The following is a 15,193-nucleotide window of genomic DNA, read 5'->3' as shown; positions in this document are numbered from 1 at the left end:
GATACCTTCTGTGTGGGGCATGTAATGGGGCGAACGAGACATCTGGCACAACTTGTACTTCCGCCGCCCTTTTTACTTCGCATATAAGATTTGTCTGAAGTCAAAATTTGTAAAGTTTTATCATATTTAAATTTTGAAATATCAATATCTATAATACTAAAGTTATAGAATATGAAACGTAAATTCATGATGCATCTAATGATGTTGATTACATATTTTGAATGTTGAACTATTTCTCTATAAAGTTAGTTGAGATTTATGAAGTTTGACTTCAAACACATTTTATATGCGAAGTAAAAAGGACCAGAGAAAGTATATTGTTTCCTATAGACCAAAGAGCAGCTTGCCAATAATTGCCATGACCGTGCATGTCTTCAATAAAAATGATGAGTGCCACCGTACCCATCAATACATCATTTTCCAACTTGCCAACGCATATATGCATATGCTCTCGACCGGAATAACTTTAGCAAAGGGGTAGGCGACGTATCACTTTCCATTGCTCTAATCTTTCTGACTTTTCTTGATGCTTCGTGCTGCTTGTGGCTTTATCAGCTCGCATCGTCCTCATCGAGATTCTTAGCTCCACCATGCAGAGGAGGAGAAAAAAAATTATACTCCTCTGCACCGCGAACTCTTATATTTACTCCGCTGCTCACTTGCCCAAGTAAAAAAATGCCTTCACTCCTATATTGTGTGAAGACGGAGAAAAAAGAAGTGTGCAAGCTCGAGAAGTCAATAGAGAAAAACAACAATGTAGGCAATGAAGACATAGAGAATGACAAGTGCACGTTTTAAATATGATCAATAGCAGAGCTCGCGTAATTACTCCATTTCCCTTTGTCTGCTTTCTTGAAAAGTAATGATATGAGATGTGTGAGAGAAGGATATTTATTTTTGTGATATAGGCCTACGGAGCTGTGACCTAGACAGGACGCTGTCAACTGTTTACCCTCAGCTATCGTCATGGTTCGGCTGAACTAAAGCAAAAACTCTATAAGAATCTTGCAGCTAGTGCGTACCCCATTTGTCGATCCTGTTCCTGCACTTCTATCCACACACTGAGCACAAACCAAGCACACACCAAGCACATCTGAGCACAAACCAAGCACAAACCAAACTCTATAAGAATCTTGCAGCTAGTGCGTACTCTGAGCACACACCAAGCACAAACCAAGAGGAATAGAGAAATCAATGGAGGTGGTGAGTGCTTCACAGGGCGTGTTAGGTCCCCTGCTGGGGAAGCTCGCTGGTTTGCTTGAAGGTGAGTGTGCCCGCCTCAAAGGCGTCCGCCGCGAGATCCGCTCGCTCAAAGCTGAGCTGACTGGCATGCATGGCGCCGTCCACAAGTACACTATGCTGCAAGATCCCGACATCCAGGTGAAGGACTGGATATCACTCGTGAGGGAGCTGGCCTACGACATCGAGGATGTCATCGACAAGTTCATCCACCAGCTCGGTAATGGCGGCCAACACCACGGTGGATTCAAGGAGTTCTTCCACAAGACTGCTCGACGTCTCAAGACTCTCGGCTCTCGCCGTGGAATCGCCAGCCAAATCGATGATCTGAAAATTCGTCTCAAGGAGGTAAAAGAGTTGAAGACTAGTTACAAGCTGGATGGTATTCCCTATGAACATTCAGCTGTGGATCCCCGCTTGTCCGCTCTTTTTGTTGAGGAAGCACATCTTGTGGGCATTGATGGTCCAAGAGATGATCTTGTTACCTGGATGCTGGAAGATGAAAATAGCTCGACCAAGGATCGCAAAGTGTTGTCCATTGTTGGCTTTGGTGGATTGGGAAAAACCACACTGGCAAGGGAGGTCTATCGCAAGATCCAAGGACATTTTGATTGTCAGGCTTTTGTCTCTGTCTCGCAAAAGCCTAATGTAAAGAAAATGATGACGGATTTGATCTCCCAGATGCCTTGCAAGGAAGATTTTGTGAAAGGAATCGACACCTGGGATGAAACGATATGTATTGCGAAGCTAAAAGAGCTCTTAAAAGATAAGAGGTAATTTCATCCCCCCCCCCCACCCCCACCACCACCACATATTTTTTAGTTTTTTATTACAAGCTTGACTATACTGCAGTGAAATACAATCAAATTGTAAACAAATATGTATCGAGGTTAAAGATTACCGATGTACTCAAACGATTCAAAATATTATCCTCAACCTTTAAAGCATGAATAACATACATGTAGGCTGTTGACACATGAGTACACGATATTAAAATTGACTTCTAAGTATGACACCACACACATTACATATTCAAACAAATATTATGGACGGAAATACTCAAACAAGTATTTGAAATGACGTGTATATGAACATGGGCAAACATTGTTAAAGTGAGTTTTTTTTTTGAACTTAAGTTGGTTAGTTTGGTATTGCATCTATGTCCGAAGTCAAGTAAGCAAAGTACACATGGCAACATATGTAATAAGCACATGGTATACCCGCAAAAAAAAGCACATGGTGGACCTTAAATAACTTGTTGAGTACTTGCAGCTTACACGATGCTTAGAGTATCTTGGTTTATTTTGATTTTTGATTCTTGTTTATTACCATCCCCTTGGGAGTTTGTAGTGTTTTTCCTGCGTGTATTATGCTTGAATTCCTTATACATGATATTGGTATCTTTATGTTCTATATTTGAGCTCTTTTTCATAGTGGTTAACAATATGTACTTATATCCATTAGGTATCTCATCGTTATTGATGATATATGGTCGATATCAGCATGGGATGCTATTAAGTATGCTTTCCCAGAGAATGATTTTTGTAGCAGAATTATTGCTACTACACGCGATGTTGATGTAGCAAGATCATGTTGTCAAGGTGGTAATTGTCGCATGTATGAAATGGAAGTCCTGAGTGATCTCCACTCCAAAAGATTGTTTTTCAAAAGAATATTTGGTTCCGAGGACTGTTGCCCTGATGTGCTAAAACAAATTTCAAATAAAATACTGAAGAAATGTGGAGGCCTACCATTGGCAATTATCAGCATATCAAGTTTACTGGCAAACAGACCGGTGGTCAAAGATGAGTGGGAGAGAGTTGGAAGGTCCATTAGTTCTGCATTGGACAAAAACCGAAGCTTAGAAGGAATGAATAGTATACTATCCCTTAGCTACAATGACCTTCCACCTAATCTGAAGACCTGCTTGTTATATCTATGTATATATCCTGAGGATTATGTGATTGAGAGAGATACTTTAGTGAGGCGATGGATAGCAGAAGGCTTTATCTCCGAAGAGCGTGGACAGAGCAAACAAGAGGTTGCCGAGAACCATTTCTATGAGCTAATAAACAAAAGTATGATCCAACCGGTGGAAGTTGGCTATGATGGAAAGGCTCGTGCTTGTAAAGTCCATGATATGATGCTTGAGCTCCTTATTTCAAAATCTGTTGAAAATAATTTCATCTCTTTGGCAGGCCACCGACAAACTGATTTGGCAAAGTATGATGGTTTTATTCGACGACTATCAGTCCACCATATTGACCTAGAGCTTGCATCTATATTGGCAAATGAAGAACTAAGCCATGTACGATCTCTAACAGTGATGGCTTCAACTTGCATCAAACACTTGCCTGGGCTTGTTTGTTTTGAAGCTTTGCGTGTCCTGGAATTTCAAGATTGTCAGAACCTGCATGAGTATGATATGAATGGCATAGATAAACTATTTCAGTTGAAGTACCTGAGCTTCAGGGGCACTGACATGTTGAAGCTACCATCAGGAGTTGTGAGGCTTTATGGTCTAGAGACATTGGACCTTAGAAATACACATATAGAAGAATTGCCCACTGGAATTATTCAACTTGTTAAGCTACAAAATCTACTCATTGCAAGATATCCATATTCCCGTTTTGCTCACGGTGAAACAAAGATACCAAATGGGATTGGAACTATGAAGAATTTACAGGTGATCTCGGGCTTTAATATTATCAAGAGTTCATTATGTGCAGTTGAGGAACTGGGGAATCTGACCGGTTTGAAAGTCCTCCATCTACAGTTGGACGGTGGAGGATCTCAGGAATACAGGAGACATGAAGAGATGTTACTCTCCTCGCTGTGCAAGCTTGGCACATGCAAACTTCAGTCTATATGGATACGCACTTCTGATTCAACACCCCTCCAGTTCATAGATTCCTGGTCCCCTCTGCCATATAACCTCCAAATGTTTCGGATGACCACTAACTACTATTTACCAAAGATGCCAAAGTGGATTGTACCAGCACTCACCAGTCTTGCATACCTGAACATTAATCTGATTGAAGCAACACAGGAGGATCTGCGGATACTCGGAGAGATGCCTGCCTTACTTTGTCTGAAGTTAGCAGTCAAAACTATCCAAAAAGAAAGGCTTACCGTACAAGGCGTTGCATTCCCATGTTTGAAGGAATTTTGTTGTGAAGATGCAATGTACTTGACGTTTGAAGAAGGGGCACTGCCAAAGCTGGAGAAGCTTGAGCTGCCGTTGTTTGTTTCAGTGGCAAAAGCCAATGGGTTCCAATTGGGTCTTGGCCACCTCCCATGTTTGAGAGATGCCAAATTTTACCTTTGCAATGATGTTGACACATCTTATGAAAGCTACTCTGTTGCAGTTGGTGCTATAAGGAAGGAGGCAAATAGCCATCCCAATCATCCCAGGTTATCTATCTAGGGCGAAATGGAAGAGAGAAGAGAGCTCCACCGACAATGAAGAGAGGTAGCTTTCAGAGAATTGTTATATCATGACATTTTGCTACCAACACAAATTTGTACAACACTTTCTGTATGCAACCTTTCGCATGCTTATATGTTCTCCCTTCATTTATTCAGGGGATCTTCTGTTAAACGCAGGTGCATGATGGTGTGCTGTTGGCTTGATTGGAACGTTATGGTGATGCCTGAACCCTGAAGACGTCACCGAAGAAGTGGTGTCAGTCGCTCTGCTACATGACACCGTTTGGTTTTCAGGAAATCTTGTATCAGAATTTGTTGCATTGATTAGTATTGTTAAAAACTACTCCCTCCGTGAACCAATATAAGAGCGTTTAGATCACCACTTTAGTTAACTAAACGCTCTTATATTAGTTGACAGAGGGAGTATTAAGTTCACCTCTAGGAGAAGTTTCCCTACTGTGTGTGTATTCATTGTTCTGTCACTCCAATACTGTGAACTCTTCTACTGTAGTTTGAAGTGCTGTACTCTAAACTGCTTCACCTAGCTGGTTTCCGTCTGATAGATTGATGTAAGCGGGGCGTGAGATTTGGGATATACAGTAAGGTAATGATTCAGTAGAAACTATCCAGCACTGAACTTCTGGCCAGCTGCATCAACTCGGCACTTGGCAACAGCCAGCCATTCACCCTCTTGCTCTGTTTCCTTCCTCTGCTGCCTAGTGGAAACAATCGACCATCTACATGGATCTCATCACTCAAATAAGTACCTAGTCTGAAAATTTATAATCAAGCTGGTTGCAGTTTGATTATAGCTAGTACAAAGTTGAGGGTGCACAGGTAGCACAAGAAGAAGGTGCAGCAGGGTGTTGAGGGTGCTACATGCCACTATTTGCTTTTCAGGGGATCTTGTATTATCAGAATTTGTTGCATCGATTGCTATTTTTAACAACTATAAGTTCACCTCTAGGTGAAGTTTAGCTGTTGTGTACGTACTCAAGTACGTACTTGTGTGTGCACCTCTAGGTTGATTGATCATGCATTCAGTTAAGTTGAAACAACTGGGTTGAGAGTTATGCTGTCAGGTTTCAGAGTTGTAACGTCGTTTCGCCACTTCTGTACTCTGAACAACTATACTCTGAACCAGGGGAAAAGGATCAGTGATGGGGAATTTTTTGTGACCCACGAAATTTCGGATATCTCATGAAATATTTTGTTAACTTCACACCGAAACAGGTCCACAGATTGAAATGAAATATGACTGCAATTTCACTGAATTTTTGCTGTTAGCTAGTGAACTCAAGTAATTTACTAAACATAAAGCAGAGGACATTGCTATTTGATGCTTCGGCTACTGCAGAGAGGTTCAGACCAGCGATGTCAATCGTCACCTCATGAACAACTTGCTGCAAGCAACTACTAGTACCAGTACTGTAGTCTGTAACTATGCTAGTATTTGAATAGATTGTGTGCTGGTGGCGGCAAGGTTGCTCACCTTCTCCGCCGTCGCTCCTTTCTGACGACGCCAGCACCATTCCACCAACTGGCTCCAGGCAAGCAGCGTCGCCGCCGGCACCGGCTGCCGCGCCGAGGGGCGACTTTGTGCTCGTCCCTGCCATCTTGTGCCGTCACCGGACTCGAATGTTCGAGGTTGTGCCACTGACGCCGCAGGATTTTCTTGCAACGGAGACTACGAGAATGTTCGAGGTTTGTTCGATTTTCTTTGTCTTTTCATTCGTTTCTTTTGTTTTTCTCATACTTTTCAAACATTTCTAAATACATAGTATATTCCAAACTTATATCTAATTCAAAGAAATAAAAACCTAAAATTTGAAAAATGTGATGCAAATTTTTGTTAGTATAATTTATAAAAATAACTATAGCCTTCAAAAAAACTGTTCACGACATTTCAAAAATGTTTAAGTACAAATATATGTGAATTTTAAAAAAATATAATACAGTGCAATAAAATGTTCAAGTATTAAAAAAAAGTAATTTACCTTTTCACAAATGTACATTACATTTTAAAAAAAATCATGCATTTCAAAAATATGTTTTTGGCATTTCTAAAATAGATTTTATACAATGTAAAAGAAATTCTCACAATTTCTAAAATAGATTTTAGACATGAAGAGATGTTACTCTCCTCGCTGTGCAAGCTTGGCACATGCAAACTTCAGTCTATATGGATACGCACTTCTGATTCAACACCCCTCCAGTTCATAGATTCCTGGTCCCCTCTGCCATATAACCTCCAAATGTTTCGGATGACCACTAACTACTATTTACCAAAGATGCCAAAGTGGATTGTACCAGCACTCACCAGTCTTGCATACCTGAACATTAATCTGATTGAAGCAACACAGGAGGATCTGCGGATACTCGGAGAGATGCATGCCTTACTTTGTCTGAAGTTAGCAGTCAAAACTATCCAAAAAGAAAGGCTTACCGTACAAGGCGTTGCATTCCCATGTTTGAAGGAATTTTGTTGTGAAGATGCAATGTACTTGACGTTTGAAGAAGGGGCACTGCCAAAGCTGGAGAAGCTTGAGCTGCCGTTGTTTGTTTCAGTGGCAAAAGCCAATGGGTTCCAATTGGGTCTTGGCCACCTCCCATGTTTGAGAGATGCCAAATTTTACCTTTGCAATGATGTTGACACATCTTATGAAAGCTACTCTGTTGCAGTTGGTGCTATAAGGAAGGAGGCAAATAGCCATCCCAATCATCCCAGGTTATCTATCTAGGGCGAAATGGAAGAGAGAAGAGAGCTCCACCGACAATGAAGAGAGGTAGCTTTCAGAGAATTGTTATATCATGACATTTTGCTACCAACACAAATTTGTACAACACTTTCTGTATGCAACCTTTCGCATGCTTATATGTTCTCCCTTCATTTATTCAGGGGATCTTCTGTTAAACGCAGGTGCATGATGGTGTGCTGTTGGCTTGATTGGAACGTTATGGTGATGCCTGAACCCTGAAGACGTCACCGAAGAAGTGGTGTCAGTCGCTCTGCTACATGACACCGTTTGGTTTTCAGGAAATCTTGTATCAGAATTTGTTGCATTGATTAGTATTGTTAAAAACTACTCCCTCCGTGAACCAATATAAGAGCGTTTAGATCACCACTTTAGTTAACTAAACGCTCTTATATTAGTTGACAGAGGGAGTATTAAGTTCACCTCTAGGAGAAGTTTCCCTACTGTGTGTGTATTCATTGTTCTGTCACTCCAATACTGTGAACTCTTCTACTGTAGTTTGAAGTGCTGTACTCTAAACTGCTTCACCTAGCTGGTTTCCGTCTGATAGATTGATGTAAGCGGGGCGTGAGATTTGGGATATACAGTAAGGTAATGATTCAGTAGAAACTATCCAGCACTGAACTTCTGGCCAGCTGCATCAACTCGGCACTTGGCAACAGCCAGCCATTCACCCTCTTGCTCTGTTTCCTTCCTCTGCTGCCTAGTGGAAACAATCGACCATCTGCATGGATCTCATCACTCAAATAAGTACCTAGTCTGAAAATTTATAATCAAGCTGGTTGCAGTTTGATTATAGCTAGTACAAAGTTGAGGGTGCACAGGTAGCACAAGAAGAAGATGCAGCAGGGTGTTGAGGGTGCTACATGCCACTATTTGCTTTTCAGGGGATCTTGTATTATCAGAATTTGTTGCATCGATTGCTATTTTTAACAACTATAAGTTCACCTCTAGGTGAAGTTTAGCTGTTGTGTACGTACTCAAGTACGTACTTGTGTGTGCACCTCTAGGTTGATTGATCATGCATTCAGTTAAGTTGAAACAACTGGGTTGAGAGTTATGCTGTCAGGTTTCAGAGTTGTAACGTCGTTTCGCCACTTCTGTACTCTGAACAACTATACTCTGAACCAGGGGAAAAGGATCAGTGATGGGGAATTTTTTGTGACCCACGAAATTTCGGATATCTCATGAAATATTTTGTTAACTTCACACCGAAACAGGTCCACAGATTGAAATGAAATATGACTGCAATTTCACTGAATTTTTGCTGTTAGCTAGTGAACTCAAGTAATTTACTAAACATAAAGCAGAGGACATTGCTATTTGATGCTTCGGCTACTGCAGAGAGGTTCAGACCAGCGATGTCAATCGTCACCTCATGAACAACTTGCTGCAAGCAACTACTAGTACCAGTACTGTAGTCTGTAACTATGCTAGTATTTGAATAGATTGTGTGCTGGTGGCGGCAAGGTTGCTCACCTTCTCCGCCGTCGCTCCTTTCTGACGACGCTAGCACCATTCCACCAACTGGCTCCAGGCAAGCAGCGTCGCCGCCGGCACCGGCTGCCGCGCCGAGGGGCGACTTTGTGCTCGTCGCTGCCATCTTGTGCCGTCACCGGACTCGAATGTTCGAGGTTGTGCCACTGACGCCGCAGGATTTTCTTGCAACGGAGACTACGAGAATGTTCGAGGTTTGTTCGATTTTCTTTGTCTTTTCATTCGTTTCTTTTGTTTTTCTCATACTTTTCAAACATTTCTAAATACATAGTATATTCCAAACTTATATCTAATTCAAAGAAATAAAAACCTAAAATTTGAAAAATGTGATGCAAATTTTTGTTAGTATAATTTATAAAAATAACTATAGCCTTCAAAAAAACTGTTCACGACATTTCAAAAATGTTTAAGTACAAATATATGTGAATTTTAAAAAAATATAATACAGTGCAATAAAATGTTCAAGTATTAAAAAAAAGTAATTTACCTTTTCACAAATGTACATTACATTTTAAAAAAAATCATGCATTTCAAAAATATGTTTTTGGCATTTCTAAAATAGATTTTATACAATGTAAAAGAAATTCTCACAATTTCTAAAATAGATTTTAGACATGAAGAGATGTTACTCTCCTCGCTGTGCAAGCTTGGCACATGCAAACTTCAGTCTATATGGATACGCACTTCTGATTCAACACCCCTCCAGTTCATAGATTCCTGGTCCCCTCTGCCATATAACCTCCAAATGTTTCGGATGACCACTAACTACTATTTACCAAAGATGCCAAAGTGGATTGTACCAGCACTCACCAGTCTTGCATACCTGAACATTAATCTGATTGAAGCAACACAGGAGGATCTGCGGATACTCGGAGAGATGCCTGCCTTACTTTGTCTGAAGTTAGCAGTCAAAACTATCCAAAAAGAAAGGCTTACCGTACAAGGCGTTGCATTCCCATGTTTGAAGGAATTTTGTTGTGAAGATGCAATGTACTTGACGTTTGAAGAAGGGGCACTGCCAAAGCTGGAGAAGCTTGAGCTGCCGTTGTTTGTTTCAGTGGCAAAAGCCAATGGGTTCCAATTGGGTCTTGGCCACCTCCCATGTTTGAGAGATGCCAAATTTTACCTTTGCAATGATGTTGACACATCTTATGAAAGCTACTCTGTTGCAGTTGGTGCTATAAGGAAGGAGGCAAATAGCCATCCCAATCATCCCAGGTTATCTATCTAGGGCGAAATGGAAGAGAGAAGAGAGCTCCACCGACAATGAAGAGAGGTAGCTTTCAGAGAATTGTTATATCATGACATTTTGCTACCAACACAAATTTGTACAACACTTTCTGTATGCAACCTTTCGCATGCTTATATGTTCTCCCTTCATTTATTCAGGGGATCTTCTGTTAAACGCAGGTGCATGATGGTGTGCTGTTGGCTTGATTGGAACGTTATGGTGATGCCTGAACCCTGAAGACGTCACCGAAGAAGTGGTGTCAGTCGCTCTGCTACATGACACCGTTTGGTTTTCAGGAAATCTTGTATCAGAATTTGTTGCATTGATTAGTATTGTTAAAAACTACTCCCTCCGTGAACCAATATAAGAGCGTTTAGATCACCACTTTAGTTAACTAAACGCTCTTATATTAGTTGACAGAGGGAGTATTAAGTTCACCTCTAGGAGAAGTTTCCCTACTGTGTGTGTATTCATTGTTCTGTCACTCCAATACTGTGAACTCTTCTACTGTAGTTTGAAGTGCTGTACTCTAAACTGCTTCACCTAGCTGGTTTCCGTCTGATAGATTGATGTAAGCGGGGCGTGAGATTTGGGATATACAGTAAGGTAATGATTCAGTAGAAACTATCCAGCACTGAACTTCTGGCCAGCTGCATCAACTCGGCACTTGGCAACAGCCAGCCATTCACCCTCTTGCTCTGTTTCCTTCCTCTGCTGCCTAGTGGAAACAATCGACCATCTGCATGGATCTCATCACTCAAATAAGTACCTAGTCTGAAAATTTATAATCAAGCTGGTTGCAGTTTGATTATAGCTAGTACAAAGTTGAGGGTGCACAGGTAGCACAAGAAGAAGATGCAGCAGGGTGTTGAGGGTGCTACATGCCACTATTTGCTTTTCAGGGGATCTTGTATTATCAGAATTTGTTGCATCGATTGCTATTTTTAACAACTATAAGTTCACCTCTAGGTGAAGTTTAGCTGTTGTGTACGTACTCAAGTACGTACTTGTGTGTGCACCTCTAGGTTGATTGATCATGCATTCAGTTAAGTTGAAACAACTGGGTTGAGAGTTATGCTGTCAGGTTTCAGAGTTGTAACGTCGTTTCGCCACTTCTGTACTCTGAACAACTATACTCTGAACCAGGGGAAAAGGATCAGTGATGGGGAATTTTTTGTGACCCACGAAATTTCGGATATCTCATGAAATATTTTGTTAACTTCACACCGAAACAGGTCCACAGATTGAAATGAAATATGACTGCAATTTCACTGAATTTTTGCTGTTAGCTAGTGAACTCAAGTAATTTACTAAACATAAAGCAGAGGACATTGCTATTTGATGCTTCGGCTACTGCAGAGAGGTTCAGACCAGCGATGTCAATCGTCACCTCATGAACAACTTGCTGCAAGCAACTACTAGTACCAGTACTGTAGTCTGTAACTATGCTAGTATTTGAATAGATTGTGTGCTGGTGGCGGCAAGGTTGCTCACCTTCTCCGCCGTCGCTCCTTTCTGACGACGCCAGCACCATTCCACCAACTGGCTCCAGGCAAGCAGCGTCGCCGCCGGCACCGGCTGCCGCGCCGAGGGGCGACTTTGTGCTCGTCCCTGCCATCTTGTGCCGTCACCGGACTCGAATGTTCGAGGTTGTGCCACTGACGCCGCAGGATTTTCTTGCAACGGAGACTACGAGAATGTTCGAGGTTTGTTCGATTTTCTTTGTCTTTTCATTCGTTTCTTTTGTTTTTCTCATACTTTTCAAACATTTCTAAATACATAGTATATTCCAAACTTATATCTAATTCAAAGAAATAAAAACCTAAAATTTGAAAAATGTGATGCAAATTTTTGTTAGTATAATTTATAAAAATAACTATAGCCTTCAAAAAAACTGTTCACGACATTTCAAAAATGTTTAAGTACAAATATATGTGAATTTTAAAAAAATATAATACAGTGCAATAAAATGTTCAAGTATTAAAAAAAAGTAATTTACCTTTTCACAAATGTACATTACATTTTAAAAAAAATCATGCATTTCAAAAATATGTTTTTGGCATTTCTAAAATAGATTTTATACAATGTAAAAGAAATTCTCACAATTTCTAAAATAGATTTTAGACATGAAGAGATGTTACTCTCCTCGCTGTGCAAGCTTGGCACATGCAAACTTCAGTCTATATGGATACGCACTTCTGATTCAACACCCCTCCAGTTCATAGATTCCTGGTCCCCTCTGCCATATAACCTCCAAATGTTTCGGATGACCACTAACTACTATTTACCAAAGATGCCAAAGTGGATTGTACCAGCACTCACCAGTCTTGCATACCTGAACATTAATCTGATTGAAGCAACACAGGAGGATCTGCGGATACTCGGAGAGATGCCTGCCTTACTTTGTCTGAAGTTAGCAGTCAAAACTATCCAAAAAGAAAGGCTTACCGTACAAGGCGTTGCATTCCCATGTTTGAAGGAATTTTGTTGTGAAGATGCAATGTACTTGACGTTTGAAGAAGGGGCACTGCCAAAGCTGGAGAAGCTTGAGCTGCCGTTGTTTGTTTCAGTGGCAAAAGCCAATGGGTTCCAATTGGGTCTTGGCCACCTCCCATGTTTGAGAGATGCCAAATTTTACCTTTGCAATGATGTTGACACATCTTATGAAAGCTACTCTGTTGCAGTTGGTGCTATAAGGAAGGAGGCAAATAGCCATCCCAATCATCCCAGGTTATCTATCTAGGGCGAAATGGAAGAGAGAAGAGAGCTCCACCGACAATGAAGAGAGGTAGCTTTCAGAGAATTGTTATATCATGACATTTTGCTACCAACACAAATTTGTACAACACTTTCTGTATGCAACCTTTCGCATGCTTATATGTTCTCCCTTCATTTATTCAGGGGATCTTCTGTTAAACGCAGGTGCATGATGGTGTGCTGTTGGCTTGATTGGAACGTTATGGTGATGCCTGAACCCTGAAGACGTCACCGAAGAAGTGGTGTCAGTCGCTCTGCTACATGACACCGTTTGGTTTTCAGGAAATCTTGTATCAGAATTTGTTGCATTGATTAGTATTGTTAAAAACTACTCCCTCCGTGAACCAATATAAGAGCGTTTAGATCACCACTTTAGTTAACTAAACGCTCTTATATTAGTTGACAGAGGGAGTATTAAGTTCACCTCTAGGAGAAGTTTCCCTACTGTGTGTGTATTCATTGTTCTGTCACTCCAATACTGTGAACTCTTCTACTGTAGTTTGAAGTGCTGTACTCTAAACTGCTTCACCTAGCTGGTTTCCGTCTGATAGATTGATGTAAGCGGGGCGTGAGATTTGGGATATACAGTAAGGTAATGATTCAGTAGAAACTATCCAGCACTGAACTTCTGGCCAGCTGCATCAACTCGGCACTTGGCAACAGCCAGCCATTCACCCTCTTGCTCTGTTTCCTTCCTCTGCTGCCTAGTGGAAACAATCGACCATCTGCATGGATCTCATCACTCAAATAAGTACCTAGTCTGAAAATTTATAATCAAGCTGGTTGCAGTTTGATTATAGCTAGTACAAAGTTGAGGGTGCACAGGTAGCACAAGAAGAAGGTGCAGCAGGGTGTTGAGGGTGCTACATGCCACTATTTGCTTTTCAGGGGATCTTGTATTATCAGAATTTGTTGCATCGATTGCTATTTTTAACAACTATAAGTTCACCTCTAGGTGAAGTTTAGCTGTTGTGTACGTACTCAAGTACGTACTTGTGTGTGCACCTCTAGGTTGATTGATCATGCATTCAGTTAAGTTGAAACAACTGGGTTGAGAGTTATGCTGTCAGGTTTCAGAGTTGTAACGTCGTTTCGCCACTTCTGTACTCTGAACAACTATACTCTGAACCAGGGGAAAAGGATCAGTGATGGGGAATTTTTTGTGACCCACGAAATTTCGGATATCTCATGAAATATTTTGTTAACTTCACACCGAAACAGGTCCACAGATTGAAATGAAATATGACTGCAATTTCACTGAATTTTTGCTGTTAGCTAGTGAACTCAAGTAATTTACTAAACATAAAGCAGAGGACATTGCTATTTGATGCTTCGGCTACTGCAGAGAGGTTCAGACCAGCGATGTCAATCGTCACCTCATGAACAACTTGCTGCAAGCAACTACTAGTACCAGTACTGTAGTCTGTAACTATGCTAGTATTTGAATAGATTGTGTGCTGGTGGCGGCAAGGTTGCTCACCTTCTCCGCCGTTGCTCCTTTCTGACGACGCCAGCACCATTCCACCAACTGGCTCCAGGCAAGCAGCGTCGCCGCCGGCACCGGCTGCCGCGCCGAGGGGCGACTTTGTGCTCGTCCCTGCCATCTTGTGCCGTCACCGGACTCGAATGTTCGAGGTTGTGCCACTGACGCCGCAGGATTTTCTTGCAACGGAGACTACGAGAATGTTCGAGGTTTGTTCGATTTTCTTTGTCTTTTCATTCGTTTCTTTTGTTTTTCTCATACTTTTCAAACATTTCTAAATACATAGTATATTCCAAACTTATATCTAATTCAAAGAAATAAAAACCTAAAATTTGAAAAATGTGATGCAAATTTTTGTTAGTATAATTTATAAAAATAACTATAGCCTTCAAAAAAACTGTTCACGACATTTCAAAAATGTTTAAGTACAAATATATGTGAATTTTAAAAAAATATAATACAGTGCAATAAAATGTTCAAGTATTAAAAAAAAGTAATTTACCTTTTCACAAATGTACATTACATTTTAAAAAAAATCATGCATTTCAAAAATATGTTTTTGGCATTTCTAAAATAGATTTTATACAATGTAAAAGAAATTCTCACAATTTCTAAAATAGATTTTAGACATGAAGAGATGTTACTCTCCTCGCTGTGCAAGCTTGGCACATGCAAACTTCAGTCTATATGGATACGCACTTCTGATTCAACACCCCTCCAGTTCATAGATTCCTGGTCCCCTCTGCCATATAACCTCCAAATGTTTCGGATGACCACTAACTACTATTTACCAAAGATGCC

At 40.8% G+C, this 15,193-nt stretch overlaps 1 protein-coding gene across 2 annotated transcripts; it reads left to right on the top strand.

The window, feature by feature from the left end:
• Nucleotides 1–1,048: 1,048 nt before the first annotated feature.
• LOC123139812 (disease resistance protein Pik-2) lies at nucleotides 1,049–5,238 on the top strand. Of its 2 annotated transcripts, none has more exons than XM_044559508.1 (3): nucleotides 1,049–2,012; nucleotides 2,704–4,711; nucleotides 4,846–5,238. In XM_044559508.1, the coding sequence occupies exons 1-2, from the start codon at nucleotides 1,195–1,197 to the stop codon at nucleotides 4,664–4,666; spliced, it is 2,781 nt and encodes a 926-aa protein (XP_044415443.1). In that variant the 5' UTR covers nucleotides 1,049–1,194; the 3' UTR covers nucleotides 4,667–4,711; nucleotides 4,846–5,238. The 2 variants fall into 2 exon arrangements, with proteins under 2 accessions (XP_044415443.1, XP_044415442.1); XM_044559507.1 differs by having other exon boundaries at nucleotides 4,825–5,238.
• The last annotated feature ends 9,955 nt before the right edge of the window (nucleotides 5,239–15,193 follow it).

Source organism: Triticum aestivum, chromosome 6B (assembly GCF_018294505.1).
Source record: "Triticum aestivum cultivar Chinese Spring chromosome 6B, IWGSC CS RefSeq v2.1, whole genome shotgun sequence".
Classification (NCBI taxonomy): Eukaryota; Viridiplantae; Streptophyta; class Magnoliopsida; order Poales; family Poaceae; genus Triticum; species Triticum aestivum.
Note: the sequence above shows the minus strand (reverse complement) of the source record. Positions and strands in the feature narration are given on the sequence as shown.